This window comes from Mytilus californianus, unplaced genomic scaffold (genome assembly GCF_021869535.1).
Source record: "Mytilus californianus isolate M0D057914Y unplaced genomic scaffold, xbMytCali1.0.p SCAF_4, whole genome shotgun sequence".
In the NCBI taxonomy this organism is placed as follows: domain Eukaryota; kingdom Metazoa; phylum Mollusca; class Bivalvia; order Mytilida; family Mytilidae; genus Mytilus; species Mytilus californianus.
This window is the reverse complement of record NW_026262690.1, coordinates 95,139,580-95,162,520: the sequence shown is the minus strand read 5'-3', so window position 1 is coordinate 95,162,520 and position 22,941 is coordinate 95,139,580. Positions and strand designations below refer to the sequence as shown.

General features: G+C 32.3%; 1 protein-coding gene across 1 annotated transcript; it reads left to right on the top strand.

Annotated features, from left to right (window-relative positions):
• Positions 1–7,928: 7,928 nt before the first annotated feature.
• Positions 7,929–13,064, top strand: LOC127737163 (interferon-induced protein 44-like). The gene is made up of 4 exons (XM_052247694.1): positions 7,929–8,102; positions 9,934–10,080; positions 10,814–10,985; positions 12,726–13,064. Exons 1-4 carry the CDS (start codon positions 7,929–7,931, stop codon positions 13,034–13,036), a joined length of 804 nt encoding a protein of 267 aa, XP_052103654.1. The 3' UTR covers positions 13,037–13,064.
• The last annotated feature ends 9,877 nt before the right edge of the window (positions 13,065–22,941 follow it).

Here is a 22,941-nt window from a genome sequence, read left to right as displayed (position 1 = left end):
ATAATTATTGAAGCTCTCCTTATCTCCAAACCAAAACTAACAAACAATTCCAGAGAATTGCACTTTGTTTAAGGGGCTGTTAAGATTCAAAAGTCCCTTGTTTGAGAACTGGTAAAAATCATTCATAAATAAATAAACCAATAAATAAATAAATGAATAGATACATGAACAAATTTTGAGGAAGTCTTTCCTAGTTTAAGACGTTAAATATGATGTTTAAAACAGCTGGATAAAAAAAGAGAAAGAATATACCAAGAATGAATCCGAAAATCAAAAGTCCAATAATAACAGAAAACATCATGTCAACATATAAAAACGACGAAAGGACAAACAACGATAACAAAAAACATTACAAAATGATATAGAAGTTTTATAATGGAATATATAACGCTATACTCCTTGCACGTACACCAACTATTGTTTAGAGAGTTTAAAGAGCGAGATATATGAACTATGTATTTCATTGTAGGTGCGGTAAACAAAACCCGTCGTGTTTATTTCGATATCCATACTAATTCCCAATTGTCACATTAACCCGTCTTTTTGGGTTGCTCGTCCAATTTTGTCAATGTAACGGAACTAAAACAACTGCCATACGAGTGGGAGCTAGCTACACAACCAGATTTAACCCACCATTTTCTTCGGAGAAAACCAATACCAAGTCAGGAAAATTGATGATCCTACATCCTGGTAATACTTATATTTTGGCATTGGACAAGGTCATGTTTTATAAATTTGTTTATGACTCATTTACAATAAATCCGTTGGATATCTACAGATCGATAATTTAAACTGAATGAAAATGTTATTGATTGATGTATTTTGTTGTAACTTGACTTGAACTAGGTTTCGGTAACTGCCAATACCCTTAGATCAGTATTTCGTGTTTTTTTTCAGTTTTTTATTTCAATATTTGTCTTTCATTAATTAAATGATGTAGCATTATATCCTTTAGTTCCGTTTTTTTAATTTTTTGAGTACAAGTAAATAAGAACATTTCATAGAAAGAAATTAACGGCTGCAATAAAGTTTTAGAGACCATAAGACAAATATAAACAAATTTGATTACGCCCTTTAGGAATTTTTACTTTCTATTATAAAGAGCTCAAAGTCTTTTGTCGAGTTCTAACTGGATATCCGCCTGTAGATGACAGTTATCATCATCTGTCAAAATCGGAGAAGCCGTCAGGCCTAAACGTCTCATTTATGCATTTAGAACAAATGACATACATAATTCATTCTCCTTTTTTGTGAAAATTATATATAGGAAAAAACGACATCAAGCTTAAACTTACTATTACAATTTCTGGAGGGGTATTGAGGCTAGATATGTGTAAGCCTCACCGGTTATCTTTTCATTTATTATACTCGTTCATTTGTACCTTGCAAAATGACATTTGTGAGTATTATCATGTTAGATAAGTACACCGCATTTTCACGGCAAACAATAGGTCTATCTTAATATATTTGTTCAAAGCATGTTATTTTTAGTTACGATGAACAAAATCTGTTCGCTTTTTTGCCTTTTGATTTGTTTTTTCTTTTTCGTTTAGAAGGCCAAGCTTTTTTCCATTGGATGGCTCAGGGTCAACTTAGACGTCTTTAATGGACGTTGTTGTGTCAGCTCAGGCTACATCAGACATGTTCGATTCCTCTTGAATCACTTCAGCTGAAATCATAACATAGTTAGGCATAGGAAACATAACGCTAATCCCTTTTTGCTCTTCCTTTTTTTTTTAATTTAAAAGAAATACTGCACTTGAGCACACTTATAATGAATTAAAAAGAAAATCAGAAACATCTGAGTTTCATATTATAAAACATATGCACAAGTCGGGTTTTTGGTATTGATTTCATTATATTCATTAATTAGATATTCCTGCTGGTGCACCATTAAATGAGCCATGGAGAAGAACACCCGAATGGAATACAAAGGTAAGATAATATATAAATAACACATAGCTGAGAGGGTGATAGAGCAGATTGTTACCCCGAGAAAACATTGTCAACTGAGGCGAAGCCAAGGTTGACAATGTCTTTTCGAGGGGTAACAATCTGCTGTATCACCCTCTCAGATGTGTGTTATTTAATTTATTATACTGAATGTTCTGTTATTACTGTCGATTAAATTTCAAATTCAAAGTAATAAACTATTTGAAACTAATGAAAATTCTGGTAAAACAAGTATATAACGTAAACATCACTTAATATCGTCTGACAATCAAAATATTTTGTTTCATGTCAGGATTTAGCATAATAAGAACTAGTAAGCTACAAAATCATATTCCTTATGGTGAAAATGAGGTCATCATTTCGACATGTTCTATTCTCTATAATTAAGAAGTTTCTCTATAATCTGTGTTTAAGATTACTAAGGTATTTACAGTCCATTCATTCTTCCTTCATATGTGATTTGCAAGCAGAAATGATAGTCCATAAACTTCTGTTGAATATAAGTTTTTGTGAAAAGAATACTTAAAAGGCGTTTTAATGGTTTTTTTTTTAAATGCGTTGAAGTAGCTTAAACAGGGAGTATTTAATCATTCCCACGATTCGTTATTGACCTTTTTTGACGAAAAAAAAAAATTCTTATTATTCAAATTTCTTTTGTGGAAAAAGTAATAAACTTTGCTCTACAATTTTTCATTTAATGTAATATCTTAAATTCTAATATTGACTACAGGCTGGGAATAGAAGCAAATAATCAAGCAGACTTGGAAATGATTCGAATCTATTCTCGAGAGTATTTATCATATTCGACAATAAACATAATGAGCCAACCAAATAAACAACCATTTGAAGGAAATTTGCCGCTATATAGATATAAGAAGATGTGGTATGAGTGCCAATGAGACAACTCTCCATCCAAGTCAAAATTTATAAAAGTAAACCATTATAGGTCACAGTACGGTCTTCAACACGGAGCCTTGGCTCACACCGAACAGTAAGCTATAAAGGGCCCCAAAAAATTACTAGTGTAAAACCATTCAAACGAGTTGCACGTTACTTTGGCACCAGGTTATTTGGAAACAAGTTGACATTTCAATTCTCAAAGAAAATTGTTAATTTTTGTTAGATGATTGTTTAAATATAAAGTTAATCACAAGGTCACATCAGAAGCCAGTAGGAATTCCATTCTAAGATAATTACATTTAATGCATAAGCCATTTACTTTAAGCGTACTCACACAAAACAATATTTTAGTATAATTCGTGCCATTGACCATATACGAAAAACATTTAAAACAGTTTCAAGTGATGACATATCGACTTACTTGTCTTATATAAATTAAAATTTTCTTAATCAGTCATAATATCATGAGAAATACATAGATAATGCGACCCAAAATGCAAAATTAAATGACAAACAGGAATAACAGAAACAAAGTAACCGATCAAAGGACCAGTGATGGCTTATATGTTGACATGAAATATCATTGATATGTAACTTTCCTGTGTATATGAAATTTTGAATTATTATAAGCACTCAAGTTGTTCTACCACAGGTATAGACTGCCTTAGCAGTATTTGGCCCAACTTTTCGGAATTTCGGCAAATAAAGCTCTACAACTTCGTATTTGATTTGGCCTACCAACTATTTAAATTCGAGCCACACTGATGTAGACGAAACGCGCGTCTGGCGTTCAAAATTATAAGTCTATTAATAAGTTTTATCTTTCTGTTGTCAATAAAAAAAAACAAAAACAAATGGCAGTCCGTATCATTCTTTTAATTCTCAAATCAAAAAATGAAAGGAAACGACAAATTACTTTTAGTACATCTTTTAATGATATAAAGAAATAGCTAGAAGAGATCCGAAAGTTATAAAATCGGAGCAACTATTAGCTTCTCTTTTATTCGAGCGTCAATAATGAGTCTTTTGTAGACGAAACGCGCGCTTGGCGTACACAATTATAAGCCAGTTATCTTTGATGATTTGTTAGGTACCCTGTGCACAGTGACACTCCACTGACTATCCTTGAAAAATAATCGGTTGATTCAATAAATTCAAATATACATTTTTTTACTTATAACATTTCATTAAAATTTGTCATTGTTAATGTTCTATTAGATTTTAAGTAACACTTAGCTTGCTATCTTATATCCTTTATTATTGGTGTCTACTCTATCATTAAATTCATCTACCAAAATTCTGTTGACATCGACATTTTTTGTTTCTGTTCAATATGACTTATTTCTTGTTTCTGTTTATATGACTTATAAATCGAAAAACTAAGTATTGTAATTAAAAAATTCAAAAAGCTATGCTTATTGTCTGTAATTCAGTATCTAAATATCAAGTATTTTAAGCTTCTATATGACAACTGGTTAAGAGGTCGTAGCTTTGTTGCCAAAATCGTGTCAAATAACAATTGAAAACATAATGTGTCTAGTTTTCTTTTAGGGTACAAATATTACAAATATCTTTGTTAATTATTTTTCGTTGAACTGAAAGCATTTTTGTTGGAATAATAAACTGGAATAATTTCTATCTGCAGATTTTATATTTATTTCAGTCATATATTGAAAAATTAAGTGATACTATGAAATCATATTTTGAGTTTCTTGTTTTTCTAAAACTCAAAGCCATCTATATATCCATATTGATGTCTCTTTCTTATTGCACACTAATGAATTATATCAAATCTAATGACACACATGAAGTCAAAATATTTACCATATAATCTTATTTCTATGAACATTTGGTGTACTTCTAATTGAATTTTCTTTTTACGACTTGAATCCAATCTTCTGGAAAAGATTAATTATATTGCCATGGCGTTGTCAGTTTGTTTTCGACTTGTGAATTGAATGTTGCTTTGGTGTCTTTCGCCTCTCTTGTTCTATTTATGAAATTCAGCAATCCAATTTACCTTACACTTCTATTTGTTTGAAAAAAAAGTTTTCTGATAATGACACAAAAATATCCTTTAAGTATATAAAAGCACTCTTAATCCAGTTTTCATGGATCACTGGTCTATTATGAAATGTAATTAGTTTACTCATCCATATAAGTTGTTTTCTAGTATCAAATAATGTAAATGATTGTTTGGTTTGCCAACCCCCAGTCAAAATCTTTGTATTTTTCTATCTATGAACTTTTGGAACACCTTGAAAATACTCTTTTTTTATTACATTTAAATTGATGATAAATATTGCACATTATTATTAGACATCGTTAGATATTTTAAAGGTATCAGCTTCCAAGTGGCAAGATTACCAGTTACTAATCTATATATCCAAAATGTGTTTAGCGGCATAGCATAACTTTTGTAACCTCCTTTTTCATATGAACTTAACAACAGATTTCTGTTTACTTTTTCTGGTTTCCAATCCCAAATGTAGTTAAAGCTTCTTGTTTCTAAGTCTGTAAGATAGCTTTCTGGAATCGAACAAACACTTCACAAGAATCTTAAGGCAAGATTAATGGTTTTATAATAAGTTTTTCTATGCCGTGAACATTTTTAATATTTTTTTGATATTTTTCTATCCCAACTTAATTGTCGGCATTCCTCTTTATCATTCCCGAAAACACCCCTAAAGCTATAATAGGTCTGTATCCCCAATTTATCCCAACAATTCTATCTTAAAATGATTTCAATTTCCATATCAATAATCCATATTTTCTTTTTCTATTTAACAACAAACCTGAAACAAACTAACATTTATATTTCATTTATTGCAGCTATCACGTCGTATCTATATTTACAAAATGATGTCGTGTCATCAGCTACTGTAAAATTAGAAATTATTGCGATGTTTCTTTTTTATAAATTCGAAAAATGTGACAGAATAATGTTTGCAAAAATAAAAACTCGCATTCAGTCGTGATTTTCCTTGACAAATATTTTACAAGTGCGTTAATTAGATCTCGCATAATTAATGATTCGCAATAATAAATGTACGTATTAATTTCTGAATTTACAGTAATTGTCAAATCTTAATTCTTTAACTTCTCCAGTCAAGTTTAATATTGCATGGGTTCTTAATCGTAAACTGTAAGTCTTCTAAAGTTTTACGGTCACCATTACTAATTGGTTGAGCGCCATGAAATATCTGTATCGCAGATAACCACGTATTCAACCTAAAATACATTTAAAAAGGTAGGACACTAGAATCAGTAAAATGTAACCGCTTAACATGAATCACATAGCAGAAATCGCTTATGTAGATTTAATTGCTTACGTTTGTTAAACATTTAAGTTCAATCTGGCTGTTTGATCGATTTCGTGCTGCTAATTTTTCAGTTTTCTGTTATATTTTGTGTGGTTTGTTGTGTTTTTCTTGTTCTTCAATTTGAGGTTGTTGATCCCACATTAGAATTTTCTGTATTTCCATCGAGGATATAATAAATATTCTGATGCGCGTTATCTTGGAGGATCGATGCTGATATATAACACAAACAAAACTACAGAAAAATTTTAAGAAAGACAGAAAACACTCTATGGCAAAAAAAAAAAACCAAAAAAAAAACCGACAAGACAAACACTAAAAAACATTACACATAATAATCCTAAATTGATCAACACAAAACTAACCAAAAACAGGGGATGCCTTTTTCACGCTAAAAAAAAACTCATCAAGACACCAGGCTTATCATAGAGTACGCCAGACGCACATTTCGTCTAAAAAGCTCATCAGTGGCGTTTGAATCAAAACAGTTGGACAGCCAAATCAAATTGAAGTTGAAGGACATTGGAAACAATAAAAACCAAAGTAATATTTCAAGTCAGCACAGGAATTGCTCGACTACAGGGCTGTTGAAACAACCTACAGTGCCGACGATCCAGCAGTTCTATCTATCTATCAGAGGCATCGATCATATAGCACAGAGCAAGTATGACCTTTGGTGACGTACGATTTAAAATTGCCTTTGAAGAAATACTCTTAGAATTAAAAGTTAACTATTTGCTTCTGTTTGACATTTTGAAAAGTCAACTCAAAAGTCCTACGTGTTTCAAAAGAGAGGCGAAAAATACCAGTTGGACATTCAAACTCATAAGTCGAAAATAAACGGACAACGCCATGGCTAAAAAAGAAAAAGACCAACAGACAAACAATAGTACTCAAAACACAACATAGAAAACTAAATACTGAGCAACACGAACCCCACCAAAAACTGGGGGTGATCTCAGGTGCTCCGGAAGGGTAAGCAGATCCTGCTCTACATGTGGCACCCGTCGTGTTGCTCATGTTAGTACAAACCCGATATTAAGTCCAATTCGGTAGGTCACATTCGGGAAAAGCGGAGACGAGATTGTAGTTACGACATTTGGAACATATCCGATATCATCTGTGAAACGGATATTCCAAAACGGTCAACCAACTCGTGATGGCGTCCGTAAAACTTACGAATAATAAAGATAAAATTGAAAGTTAACTACTTGCTTCTGTTTCACATTTTAAAATAACCTTGTTCACAATTTACATACAAATTTAAATAGTTGTTCTTTTGGTTTGCTCATTATGTCTGTTGAATATAACACATATTTTCGAATCTTTTCGGATATTCTCCTTGTTAATAGCCAATGACTACTATCGAGTACTTGCTTGCTTCTCTTCACAGTCTGAAGTCAATATCATAATGAAAGTTTATTATAAACCAATATTGATCCAACATGATTTTTTTCAGCGGAATGGGGTTATTTCTTAAAGTCCGTGGTGCCTTTTTTCACACAAATAATTTGAATATCTAAGTAATTATAAAGTTTATTTGTCTTGAATCAGGGACCAGCTTATAAAAGTCATAGCGTTACAAAAGTAAGTTCCCGAATAATAACAATATTGTTCTTTGAAGCATAATATTGATTAGGTCCTTTCTTTTATTTACATTATAACACAACAAACGAACAGTCGTTTTTTGAAATAATAAAATATTCCCAATTATGTCTTTCGTCATTTTAGCTGCTGGATGAGCTGAAAGGGAGAATGGAGAGATACAAACCTTTGAAGGAGTTAAAAATTACCCAAGCACGTCTTTTAATGATTGGAGAAGTTGGCGCAGGGAAATCGAGTTTCTTTAATACTATCAACTCAATATTTAGAGGCTATATTACAAGTCAGGCTTGTAGTGGAAATGCAGAACATAGCCTTACAACTGTAGTAAGATTTTCTTAAATACAATATGAACTGTTTAAGATCAATCTTATATAACGTAAAGCATCCGCATTGAGCTAAAATTACCAAGCGACTGTATAAACGTAGATTCAAATTCCTTGTTTTAGGTCATAAAAAATCTACTTTGTGAAGAAGCACACTGCTTCCCACAACACATACTCCGAAAATGATCGACAACATGTTTTTTTGTACTCATATGAAGCAGAATTCACACAAAACCTTCTCAAAGTTCTTTAATTATACTCTCAGATATAATAATGATGTCCTACATTTCAACATGTTAAATGAGTGCTTACATCTCATATATCCCAGTGAACTTGAAATTAAGTACACTACAGAAAGTAGAATTTCTGCTTCATATCTTGATCTTTTCCTTGATATTGACACTGATGGACGACTTCCAACCAGAATCAACCACAAACGTGATGAATTTTAACTTCCCAATTGTCAACTTCACATTTCTCAAAAGTAATATACCCTATGATTCATCATATAGCGTTTATATATCTCAGTTAATACGTTACGCTTGTGCATGTTCACATTATAAGGACTTCATGAACAGGTAATTTGCTCCTTGCATTAAAAAGTTATGAGGAAGAACGACTGAAATCGACACTACATAAGTTTTACTCTCATTATCGCGAATTGCTTGACCGATACGATATGTCAACCTTGAGATACCAGACTTAGTATAGTCGTCTGATCTGTAAATTAACCGATTGTGTTCTAGTCTTGATTGTGTCAAATTTACCGAATGTGAAATCGCATGGCGGGTGATGCATGCATATCAGGAGACGCTTTCCCTGTCGATGAACCCCGTCTCGCTCCTTTTGGAGCTGATGCGAATCCCTCAGTTTATTTTTTTATTTGTCTTTTCCTAATCAATTTAGGAGATTTGAACATCGGTAAACCACTGTCGCCTTAATTCAAATGCGTACATAGTTTATTTTACTAAGAATTTGATTTAATTAAATAACCTGTTCGAAATGAGCATAACCACGTTTCTTAACTAATCTTATTCACCGCATGTAAATAAAGGCAACAGTAGTATACCGAAGTTCAATAGTCATAATTCGATTAAGCAAAATCAAATTCGAGTAACAAACTAAAACCGAGGGAAACACATCAACTATAAGAGGAAAAGAACGGAACAACAGAAACACTGAACTATAACAAAAGCAAACGCCAATATACATAGAAACGAACAACTGCCATATTCCTGACTTGGTACAGGACATTTTAAGAAAAAATGGTGAGTTGAATCTGGTTTTATGGCTAGCCAAACCTCCCGCTTATATGGCAATGTAAAAAAACCGCTAAAATGACAACACTACGTGATAGGAATACAGTACAAACAAACGCAAGAACACTCAGCACAGAGAAATACATAAATAAATAATATGATAGTACATACAACATGTAAAGCGCAAAATCACAACGGACACCTCCCATGAATTTACGACAGCACATCAGGACACCACAAACGAAATATAAACTGCGCGTCACATGAATGGATCAACGTCACAAAAAGTGACGTATTTTTTGTGACGTTTGTGATTGTTTCTTCAATAACATTAATGTGTAAAAATGGAATCTGCTTAAAGTACCTCTATGAAACTAAAGCTCATTTATTTATGTTCATATGGGATCATCATGTCAATAGCATGATCCAAATATATTGTTTCCTTTTAATAACTTCTTTCTCAAATTATAATACTTGATATGAATTATTTTATTGAAAGGATTGTCTTTTAATGTGAAAGTCAAAAACTTTTATCGTTTCCATATATTTATTTGTCGTTTTCAACTATTTTAGTATAGGATGTACCAAATCAGAAATGGTGAAACTGGGAAGCCAATGAATTTTCGACTTCATGACACTAGAGGAATCGAAGCTGATCAAGGAGTTGATGCAAATGAAATGTCTTATTTACTCGATGGCAATATACCAGATCGTCACCAGGTGACACACTTCTTCTATTTTATAGAAACCTTAGGTTTTTACAGCTTTCGAGTGGAAAGTCTACTGGAAACAAAAATCCGTTATACAAAATGAACCAACAATGTTAAATTGTCATATTTTTTCCATGAAAAAATATGCAATATTTATGAAAGATGCAATAGGCGAACAAAATGGCCTTAAGTTTTATGATCCAAACTGACACTTATTCTATAAATTTAGGGATACAAATATAGTACCGTTTTTTTCTTCCTGTTTATTTAAAAAGCATTGTTTTGCCGATAAATTTTACTTTCTGGATTAATCTATTCAGGTCTATTTTCAAATTAGCTGAACCTTCTCTGTGTGTCATTGCTTTGTCAATAGTAACAAGTAATAAACATAATTTTTAGAACAAGATAAAAAAAACATGCGCACAACAACTGTTCCCAAAATATGACATTTTCTAAAATGTATTATCTTGACATAATTGATAACTTTTTATACATTGTGACTTGGATGGAGAGTTGTCTTATTTATATAGTTATGAAAAATAAAATATCAAGCCGAAAAAGTGTCAGAACGTCTCAAAACATTTTCTAAAGAACACCGTGGAATATGTATGTGTTGTCGAAGAATGCATATCCTAGTTTTGATGTCCTACGCTACGCAATAGTGAAAATATTTAATGCGTTCTTTATATCCAATCTATTTATCTTAACAATCTGAATTTATGAACGTTGAAATTATTTTACAGTTCAATCCATCTGTCCCAGTTTCCACAGATACACTAGGTTTTGTAGCGAGCCCACACCTAAGTGAGAAAATCCACTGTGTGGTGTTTGTTTTAGATGGCAGCACCGTAGATGTAATGGCAGAAAAGGTCATTGAGAGGCTAAAAAACTTACAGATGCGCATGAACCAAAGAGGTATGATGAACTATTTCATAATGATAAAATGTTTAATGAGAATTATAATTTATGAAACAAATAGTGAGTTAATGAATAATAAGCTCTGCTATTTGATTATAATGGTTGATTTATTGATTGTTGCAAACATTTCAGGCTTTGACAAGTGGCTCAGTCGAGATGAAAGGCGTGTAAAGACAAATCCTCTGAAATAATTTCGCATGAAAGCGAATTTTAAAGTTTTTTCAATCCTAACTTAAATTCACAGTATCAGAGTTTTATGCATGCTCTTTGATGTTTTAACAATATTTTTAGATCATTTCTAAATACATGGACCAAATTATAAATGCCTGAATATAGCTAGAAAAAGGTGTTAAATTCTCAAAATTGTCTTCATCAGCAATACGTAGCGATAGCAACCATGTAATTTTATGGAAAGACTGACATTCTTAAATTCTCCGTTGACAATATTGGAAATTATCAAGGAACAACTAGGCAGAAGTTTGCTATTCTCTTTAGCTTCCTGTTGGTCATATAGTTCCATAAGTATTCAAGTATTTATGTATCCTTTCACATTTTTGATGCTCATACTCTTTAATATTAAAATGTCTGTGGGTTAAACATTATTCTGAATTTTATACTGTGAGTGAAAGAGGAGAATTTAGCGCTTCCGTATAGACTGCTACTTGATTTCTTGATTCGGGCGATAGTTTGTCCAGCAGTAGGCCATATGAACATCTATCAAAGAGTTGTTGAAATGGTTTCTTAAAGCAATGTCTACACTAGGCAAAGGATTTGATATCCTCCTTCTGATCGGCCGTAGCTGTGTATCTTTTTTGTATTTATAAACATTCAGCACAGCCAAACGAACATCCCTTTTAAGCAAGAAATTTACTGATTGATGGAAGCAGTTCAGGCGACCATGTGTCTGAGTTTATTTATACTACTTTAAATCAGAATGATATACTTAATATCAATTGTAAATTATAGCTTAAGGAATAAGGCAATGGTAATACTGTATCATGGTCAAAATCAATTTTTACAAAGGTCGAAACGAGCGGCGAATAACAAAATGTCCATGTCATTTATTTTCTACGTGAAACTAAGAGAAGTATTTCGATATCGCTGCTTGTGGACTATTAGTTTCCGAGAGTCATAATGTCAGTAGTTAGTACTGCGCGCTAAATGATTTGTAACATTCCTTTCTTATATTTTCCGCTCATGAATTTAGAAATTATTCAGAAACTAAGGTTCCAACTCCATAAGACAAAGTTGACTGTAGATTCATTTGGCTATCAGTTTTATGTCTTTTTTGTAGTTAACCTCTTTATTTGTTTCGGTACTTTTCCATTGTACGCATTCATATTGTTGGCTTTGATCGGTACTGAACCAAGTAAACCAAGAAAAGCGCTTCGGACGCATAAAATTTTTAAAGTGTTATTTTCATTTTTTTTTATCGTGGAGGATTACTAGAAAAATATAAAAACACGTTATAAATTTCATGCGTCTGAAGCACTCTTCTGGATTTACCTTCATTAGTAAATCTCAAAGCTAGATATTTCAAAGTCAAGGATGTATAAAAAACGAAACAGTTGAAGAGCTTCATAACCAAAAAAGGACCTAAAAAAATAGACAAAATCATCTAAAGTCAACTTTGCCAGAAATCGAAAAATACCATAAAGATTTTTTTTATGTAAATGTGAATATAAATGCATTTATTCTATTAAAGAAATAACCGTTTCATTTTCATAAAAATTGCAGGCATTCCGCAAGTGGTTTTATTAACAAAGATCGACAAGATTTGTGAGATAACAGGGGAAGATTTATCAAATGTCTTTCACAGTCCTTTGATCAGAGAAACCGTTGACAGAGTTTCGCAGATAATGGGACTACCGAGGTCACACATCCTTCCAGTAAAAAATTATGAATCTGAGATGGACCTTAATGATAATGTGAACATCCTTGCTTTGATGACCTTACAGCAGATGCTACATTTTGCTGATGACTACATGTATAACTACCTTGATCAACTTGAAGAGGGCAAATTGCAACAACTTAACATTAGAGAATAATTTTATAGGTTTTTGCATTTGACAATTTTCAAACTTTTTTAAATTTTGTTAATAGTATTTGTTTTATAGATTACTAAACCTTTAACTGTTTACTACATCATCAATTTTCTTCTGTGTTTTCCTTCGAGAATTTTGAATTCCAGATATAGTTTTAATTTTTTGTAACAACTTTGGTCTTTTGAAATTTTAATTGAAAAACTATTTTTAGGAATTTCTTGAACACATATGATAAAAGTAACGGTTTAAGTGGAGGGTTTACAGTATATTCTTGATTATCCGAATAGAGTTTCCTCTACAGAGGGCTTCAGTTTTCGAGAGAAATATTGAATATATTTCTCTAAATTGTAAAATTGAAACACATTTTATGAATGTCATCATGATTTGGTTGCCTCTAATGTTGCAGGAGGTACTTATCGCTCAGGAGCCTGAATTTCTGTAAACATTTGCCAAAAAATTGTAATCACAATATTTCGCTACGTGTTAGACTTACTGTTTATGAAGTCTTTGCAGCAAACAGAAAGGACAATATACATCTTTTAATGATAACTTATTCATGAAGTCACTTCATTTGACTGATGAAACTTCTGTATTTTTAATCGGATGTTTTAATACGCGGACAGTCTATTTGAAATAGAAGCAAACAACATGTACATGTACTTAAAAATGTTATAAACACATTAACATGTAATCAATGTAATAACATTAGCGGTACCAATGTTATTACACAAGACTTGCAGATCATAAAGTATTTTCAAATCTGATTCCCGTTTTCTTCGAGGTAAACATTTTTATGACAATTTGGTATGATCTCTGATGAGACAACTATCCTAACGACTTAAACAATAATATAAGCAATTACAGATCAGCATACTGAATTCAACAATAAACAAAATCGTACAGTAAACTATATATGGCCCTGTGAAATGTGAAACAATCTAAAAGAGAAAAACAACAACCCGATTGATACAACAACAACAAATGCACAAAGGTCATGGCAAACAGCAACCATAGAAAAAACACTAGATACCAAGATTCTTGCTTGGGACAGGCGCTTAAAGAATGTGGCGGGATTAGACATGTTTGTGAGCGCTTCACCCTGTTAAAGTGGTGTAATAACACAACAGAAGATCAAACTTTAAAAATCTGTAAAAAGGGTCTGATTTATAAAATCATTACTAAACAGAAAAGAAAATAATAAAAACACCAAATTAGGGGCAACTGTAGTTAACACTGTCAAATTGACCAAATCGAGATTAAAATCCTGAGGTAAGGGAATAGCATGAGCTTTAACTATATCGAAACAGGTTAAACGTCATCTACTAAACATGCGTCACTTGTCATGCGAATTAATACAGTTGTTACAATGTCACAAACGGGAAAACGACACAATCGATAAATCAAAATAATATGGCCTGCACGCTTTTCTAGATAAACCTTCATTAAGAAATATCTTACTCATTATTTTTGTACAAACAAATGCTTGATGAGCTTCGCCTAAATAGAATAGCCAAATTCATATAGGATCAAATATGCCTGAGGGAATTTCTACATATTTTCTTTATTGATCAACGGCGATTTGAAAAAAAAACTATGTTATCAATTATGTCAATACTGAAGCACTGACTACTAAGCTGATAATACTCTTTGTAAATTTACAAAGATGACGAATTTTCACTTAGCTAAAGATTTAAGAGTGAAAACTAGACTTTTGTTAGTTGAGACACAGAAACGTTATATCGGCAAACTAATTGGTGATGATGACTGGAAAATTTCTGTAAAAGAGAGGCGAAAGATACCAAAGGGACATTCAAACTCATAAGTCGAAAATAAACTGACAACTCCATGGCTAAAAAAGAAAAAGACCAACAGACAACAATAGTACACAAAACACAACATAGAAAAATAAAGACTGAGCAACACGAACTCCACCAAAATCTGGGGGATGATATCATGTGATCCAGAAGAGTAAGCAGATCCTGCTCTACATGTGGCACCCGTCGTGTTGCTCATGTCAGTACAAACCCGGTAATAAGTCTAATTCGGTAGGTCATATTCGGGGAAAAGGGGACGGGATTGTAGTTACGACATTTGGAACATATCCGATATCACCTGTGAAACGGATATTCCATAACGGTCAACCAACTCGTGATGGCGTCCATAGAATTTACGAAGAGATTATTTCAACTTCACCACTTGGAACTTTGAGTTTAATAGCTTCCTTGCGAGCAGCAATCCTCAAACAAGGAAATCATGATAAGAAAGCAAAATTGTTCTTTTTTATAACCCTGCAGGAGCTTTTTTGCATTAAAAAAGGTAAAATAACAAAAACACCGACCTCCAAGGCAAATTCAAAACGGAAAGTCCTACATAAAATGGCAAAGTCAAAAGCTCAAACACATCAAACAAATGGAAAACAACTGTCATATTCCTGACTTAGTACAGGCATTTCTTTATGTAGAAAATGGTGGATTATACCTGGTTTTATAGCTAGCCAAACCTCTCACTTGTAAAACAATCGCATAGAATTCAATTATATTGACAACAATGTGTGAGCAAAACAAATAGACATCATAGATAAAAAACATATCCTTGTTAATTAAGTCCGCATAATGTGATCATGCACGCGGGTTGTGTATAAATTGAGAAATGAAAATGCCATTTTATGGAACAGAAAGTATGTAACTGCTGTTCGAAAAGTTGATAATTTGGAAAATAGAAATCGTCACGTTCAGAAATCTAAGCTTTAATTCGTCAATTTGTGTCAAAATCAAGACAAAGATCCAATATAAAGCAGATCTTATAATTTCTGTAGTATCCTCAAAGTCAAGTTGATATTAATAGATGATATGTAAGATTTCGCTGAAATGTGACAGATTCAAAGTGTCGACCCGAGAGTACTCGTACTTACTAAATTTAGAGCAACAGTAGTTTACCGAAATTCAAATGTCATAGATCGATTAAAAAGACAAATAAAAAAATACACAAGCAGAGGGAATCGCATGATGTCCAAAAAGGAGCGACACCAGGTGCGTCGATATAGAAATTCATGCTCCCAAGCAAATTACCGCATACAAAAGCTGTTCAATCGAATTAAAAGTTTATCTGACTAGAAGTTTTTTAAGACTTTTAAGAAAGAATGCATAGAAAGACAAAGAATTACAATTGCAAGAAAATGCGAATGCTACCCCGAACTTGTAGTTCCATGGCGACAGCAGTCATTTTGAATTTTTCAAACTCTTATTGTGCACATGTGTATGATCAAATTTTTGTACGTTTTGGTTCTGTTCGAATATTTCATTTTTTGCTATTTCAATGGCAACAGTCACCATTGTTCACATTACAGGTTACAAACATATAAAATTCTATTATTTGCTATCGCATGAGGTTAAATGCAGAACTATTCACAGAAATTGCCACTGTATGGTATTTTGCAAAACATGTACTTAACCTTTACTTAGTGAAGTTATTGAAGGAAAAGGAATATTTTCATTTTCTCACATGCTTGCGTTTTCCAATCAAGCAAGCAATGACAACTTCATTATGATTTCATTCTATCAACATTTTATTTATTACATGAACATTGTATTATTTTTATATTTGTTTTGTGTATTGTCTTCTTAATTACTCCATCATAACATTTGTTCCGAAGAAAAATTAAATTTTAACCAATTTTCTACGTGGTTACATGTAAAAAAAACCAACTTTGTTCTTATGAAATGTTGTTACACCACTGTATCAGTTTACGGTGAGAGGTTGCCTGCAAAAGAAAAGAGCCTTCAATTCAGTGGCTGTCGTTGGTTGTCATATTTGTTTTTCGTTTATTACTTTACCATGAACAAGGCGATTGGTGTTTCTCGTTTGAGTTGTTTCACATTTCGTCTTTCGGGACGTTTTGTTGCTAACTATATGGTATGAGTTGTATCCATTATTGATGGCCGTACGGTATTATCGAAATAATTTTGTCTACGGTTGATAGTTGCCTCATTGGGAATCATGCCCTCTGGTATCTTTCGCCTCTCTTTTTTTTATCAATTAAGAAGGGGTTTAGGATACTCTGACAGTCACTCCGTAATTTTCGTATCACAGCTTTAAGACGTGAGCAGAATTTAGGGACGTTATGATATCTGAGAAGTTATCAGCGACGTCATAATGTCTGAAAGTTATCAGCAACGTCACAATGTCTGAGAAGTTATCAACGTCGTCATCGTGTGTGAGGAGACGTTATCAAGCTTACTTTGCCAAGCGTAAAACTGTCTAACAGTTGGAAAGCAACTCCTTAGAAACGTCCGTTGTCGTCAAGCTCTATCAGCAAAAATAGCAAGGGGACATAATTAGGTGGCGCCACAAAAATCGGCGACGACAAAAAGTCCGCGAAATCAATCGGCTAAAAAATCGATGTTTAAACTTATTTAGGAAATTGTCATGCTTTTATTATAATTGATTTTTAAAGTTTGTAGGTTTTGTGAATAATATAACTTTAATACGACATAGAAACATTGTCGAAAACCATTTTTATTTGCTATCACTTCATCGTGTCAGTTCTAATAATTATCAGCCATATTTTTTGTTCGCCAAAAACATCGAAATTGAATAACTTGACGTTTGCGTATCCAAATACGGAAAAGAACGTTAAACATCTTAAATTAAACCAGGTAACCTATTCTTAATTTCTACATAATTATGAAGCCATCATTTTTTACTCTTATACAATAATTTCAGTGAACACCGGGCATGTCATTTTGTAGCTTGTTTCGGCAGCGTTACTCGTTTAAACCACAGTAGGTTCAGCGTATTTACGTTGTAGCTGTTTTCAAAGTACTCTAACTAAAATACTGATTTTATTAGAGACATAGATGAATGATTAAAAAATGTTGATTTTTAAAATTTCATTCGATAAGTTCATTGTAAAGGAATAAAAACACTTCACGATCCCCTACACACATCGCCGGTGACATTGTTTTCTTTTTTAAAAATACGTCATATAACGTTAAAATATGTGTCAGGGTCATATTGTGCATAGTGAAAATTTACACATTGGAAAAGTGAAACAAAGATCATGTTTAATACTTTTGAAACTGTTCATCTAAGAACATTTTATTTATACTGGCAACAACTCTGACAAATGATGGATGGACAAAAAAACACAAGAAATGTGACTGAAACAAATATGCCTTGCAATGCAAATTCTGGGGGAAAAATATTTCAAAGAAGAAATGAAGGTCAGTTATATCTAAATATACTCAAAAGTGAAAACCCTTGCTAAGTTGATTTCTCTTTACTAAATAAGTTATAGTAATAAGTGCAAAAAAACTAAATTGTCAAGTCAAACTTGAAATTGCATTCATAAAGATGTGACCATACAAAACTGAATTTTGTCAAATTTTCAATCATTAAGTATAATGCACAAGATTTTCCACACCAACTGTTATTTCAAATGGTCCTTTTGTAATTTGTGATATAAATAATTAAGTTAAAATTATACAATACTTTGTTTATAAATATTTATACCAGGTGACATAGCAACTTCAAGAGTAGCAGCCTTAAAAATTTTTGATTTTTTCAAAAAAGTTACTTTCATAATTTATAAAATACTTACATATTTGACAAGGGCTACTTTCCTAGCTAATTTTTAATAATTATCTTAAAATAAAAAAAATACGTCACTTATTAAGCTATACTATTATTAAAGTATTATTTTTTACAGATTTTCTATTGTTCAGTGACAATAAGTTATTCTGAAATATTTTTGGTATACTTATCCTTTTTCTGTAGGATATATATTTTCCAGTACTAGGTAGTACTGTACTGTTCAACTTAGAAATATAGAAGGAGCTATAGGGCTTAGAATGTAAAATTTAATGATCAAAAGTATTTCAGAAGGATTTAAATGTACAAAATATGTTTTATTGCACTAAACATTGTTAAAAGTATTTAAAAAAAACTACCAAGAGTGATCCCATATCCCACTATAAAGATTGCTGTGGAAATAGCATCTGCCAGAGCAAATTTAAATCAATTCAGCTATTTTTCTAAGAGACATTTCTGATTTTTTACCAATATTATTGTCTTTTAATCTTGACCTCTAATTTTTCTCTGAAAAGGAGAGAGATATCTCTTGATAATATTATAATTGTTTAGTTTGTAAATCGAATTTCGTTTATTTTTTTTTCTTGATTTTTGTGATTTAAGCTCCTTTTTATTATTTTGTTGGGTTTTCATTTTTGACTTGGGATATAAGGGGAGATAACCACTTGCACAAATCGGCAAGAAAACCACCGCTTCGTGTTGAAAATAACTTGACGTTTTCGTATCCAAAAATCTATAGCCTGGATATTCATACCGAGTATTTAACTTATTGAGATGCTTTATCAAATTTAAATTCAGCCCATCATTTTCAGTTTCCTCGAAACTATTAAGACTTTTCAATCAGGAGACTTGACAATTTTCATACAAACTTCAGGTTTGGCGTTAAAATTAAGAAAGAATGGCTATTAGTTGATGTGTAAATTTTGACGAGTGAAAACTATATATACTGAAGATTATTTTTAGCATTTAGTTTTTATCATGACGTGGTTTATTAATAAAAAAAATTATGTGTATCTCCTCCGTAGTTTTCCTGAATTTTCGCGGTCACGTGACTCTATTGTTGCTGATAGACTTAGTGTCAAACCTTGACCTGCTTTCCAACTGCTAAGGAAAAAGAAAAGACAAGAAAAAAAACATGACAAACAGATTACAAACAAAATGTATCGTGTTTTCGGCGTATAGATATCGTAAAGTATCAGTCGCTTGGCACAATGCAAAGTTTTTAGCTCGTTCGCAAAAACGGTTGACATCTATCGCGCCTGATATTTTACGATATCAATTTGTATCAAACCTGACTATCCTGGTGAGTCACAAGATGGTAGACTAAACCCCGACTTAGAGTGTCAACCTTCGGAATTTATTTGGAATGAATCTATATAATATGACATAACATTATCTCGAATATGCGTGTAATATTGGCTGACGGACGTTGGTCATCAATTTTTGTTGTTATCAAATAGTCCGTTTCTATGTATGTTGGTGTTTGTTTTTGTAACAGTTTAGTGTTCATGTTGTTCCGTTGTTTTCCTCTTATAGTTGATGCGTTTCCCTCGGTTTTGGTTTGTGACCCGGATTTGTTTCAGTTGAATCGATTTATGACTATTGAACAGCGGTATACTACTGTTGCCTTATTCTATCATCCTAAATTTCCATCCTTCCAAAGGTCAATATATCTGTCGACCTATTAGCATAGATACTAGACTCTTTTTTCATTCGTCAAAGTTCAAGTTTTTGTTTTTGCAAATTAAACATTATTTCAACAAAAAATTCCAAGGAAAACCAAATCACATTAAGTTCAACCCCATTATATGTGATCTTATACTTTTGAACAATTTTCTTTTAACTTTGAACAACAATCTTAGTTTTGCTTTCATTCACTTCCAACTTCCACATTTTTCAAAACATGTTCATATCTTTGAGTATATTTTAATAGATAATTTACTTTCAATAAAATTGAGAATGGAAATGGGGAATGTGTGAAAGAGACAACAACCCGACCAAAGAGCAGAAAACAGCCCAAGGCCACAACTGGGTCTTTAACACAGCAAGAAAAACCCGCACCCGGAGGCAGGCTTCAGCTGGCTCCTAAATAAAAATGTGTACTAGTTCAGAGAAAATGGACGTCACACAACTCCGAAACATATAGATGAACCAAAATAAAAAAAAACATACAAGACTAATAAAGGCCAGAGGCTCCTTACTTGAGACAGGGGCAAAAATGCGGCGGGGTTAAACATGTTTTGTGAGATCTCAGCCCTCCCCCTATACATCTAGCCAATGTAGAATAAACAAACACATAGCAATACGCACAGTAAAGCTCAGTTTAAAGGAAGTCCGAATCCGATGTTAGAATAGGTAACAGAAGAAACTAATCAAAATGACTATGATAACATAAATTAACATAGGACTACTAGCAGTTACTGACATGCCATCTGCAGACTTCAATTTAACTGATTGAAAGATTATGTTTTCATCATATAAAAATCAAGCACAATCCCTCTCGGTAGGGGTTTAGTATCATACGATCATAAAATGTATGAGAAGAACATAACCCGTATCATGCCTACAACTGGTTTTAGAATAAATGTGTTTATTTCCTATGCAAAGACCCTATGAGCGAATAAATATTAATTCCAAAAAATGCCATCTTTAATGACCTGACAACAGTATCGTAACTATATCCCTTCTGAATAAGTCTGTGTAAAGGTTTGGTTAGCTTTTGAGGTGAATGACGACATTTTTGTGCTTTGTATAGAATATTACCATAAAAGATTGGATGTGAAATACCTGAATGTATAAGATGTCTACACGTTGATTTATATTTACGAATAATGTCCTTGTACCGATAATAAAATTTAGTAAATGTTTTGACAAGTTTGTGATATCGATAACCCTGGTGTAATAATTTTCTGTAATACAGCGATTTCTTTCGTTAAAATCAAATAAGTTGTTACATACACGAGCGAATCGTACAAGTTTTAAATCCATTATAGACAAAAATAAGATAATTTGAAAGTCTTTGTTTAATATTTCACCTTATCTTAACTTAAGTCAGACTGTCTACTTTAGCACATACTATAGTCAAGTAGTGTCTATGACAAATATACAATATAACAAACTTAGATGACAATTTTTCGTCCTCAGGTTGAGGCGGGTCAAAATACAGGAGTGGTCGTATAGAATTTATGCGGAAGTTTGTGAAAATTCCTTGCAATTCTCCTATCTAGCCTAGCTCATTGATGTCAAGTTCAAATATATTGATGGTGTTAACTCAATTCCTAACATTTGTAACGAGTGTTCGCATCTTATATATCACAGAGGGATTGACATTAAAATTCTACTGAAACTCCATATCTCGATCTCATATTTGAAATTGACACAGATGGAAGACTTCAAACTATGACCAAACGTTTTAATTGAAGTTTTCACTTTGTTGATAAACCATTTCTCAGTAGTGACATATTATATTTTCAAGCATTTGGTATTTCCATGTCATAATTGGTACGTCATGCGCGTGAATGTTAACACTTTACGTATTTTGTAAACAGGGATTTCTTAAATCATAAACATATGCTTCAGCAGTTTATGGGGCAATGAGAAAAAAACGACTGAAACTTTTATTGTCCAAATTAGATTGACCTTTGTTCTACCCAAAAAGGAATCATATTTTGCCCAAATAATGGGACCGTTATCATATTTTGTCAAAACTGTATATCAAATCAACAATCTTTGTTCCACCCAAGCGGGAATTATGGTATTCCGTTAAACGGGACATATATAATCTAAACTTGTTGTTCTGCTATTATATTCCGACCAAACGGAACAAATATCCTACAATCGTTGTTCTTCCCAAACAATAGTTACTATTTATTCCTTCCATGCAGAACCTCATATCTCAATTGCCCTTCTGTCCAAACGTATCTTCAAATGTGCCAAATCACACTAAAAATTAAACAATTGATTTTCAGCCAAAACGAGACTTGTGTTTAATTATTTATACTATAATAACGTTAAGCAAGAAGCAATTAATCAATCATCGGAACAATACTTCAGTATTATGTTTAATAATCAATAATGCAAGTACATGAACTGCCCTGAATAACTTTGTTCAAAACAGACTATGCAGAAATACTATACGTGCGAACAAAATAATATAAAAAAATTAATAAGAAAATACAACTAAAATATGTCTAAAAGATTTAGAAATTTTACGATCTGTTATAATGAAAAAAAAATTCTGTATGATATATACAAATAAAAATGTAAATACGAATATTCACTGACAAAAAAGTATATTGTATTAAATAGTAATTTAAAAC

Excerpts from the sequence above, each read along its gene's own strand:
- LOC127737163 (XM_052247694.1), top strand. The coding sequence starts at position 7,929 with ATGGAGAGATACAAACCTTTGAAGGAGTTAAAAATTACCCAAGCACGT. Across the intron at positions 8,103-9,933 it reads AACATAGCCTTACAACTGTA|TATAGGATGTACCAAATCAG; the intron begins GTAAGATTTTCT and ends CAACTATTTTAG. Across the intron at positions 10,986-12,725 it reads GATGCGCATGAACCAAAGAG|GCATTCCGCAAGTGGTTTTA; the intron begins GTATGATGAACT and ends TAAAAATTGCAG.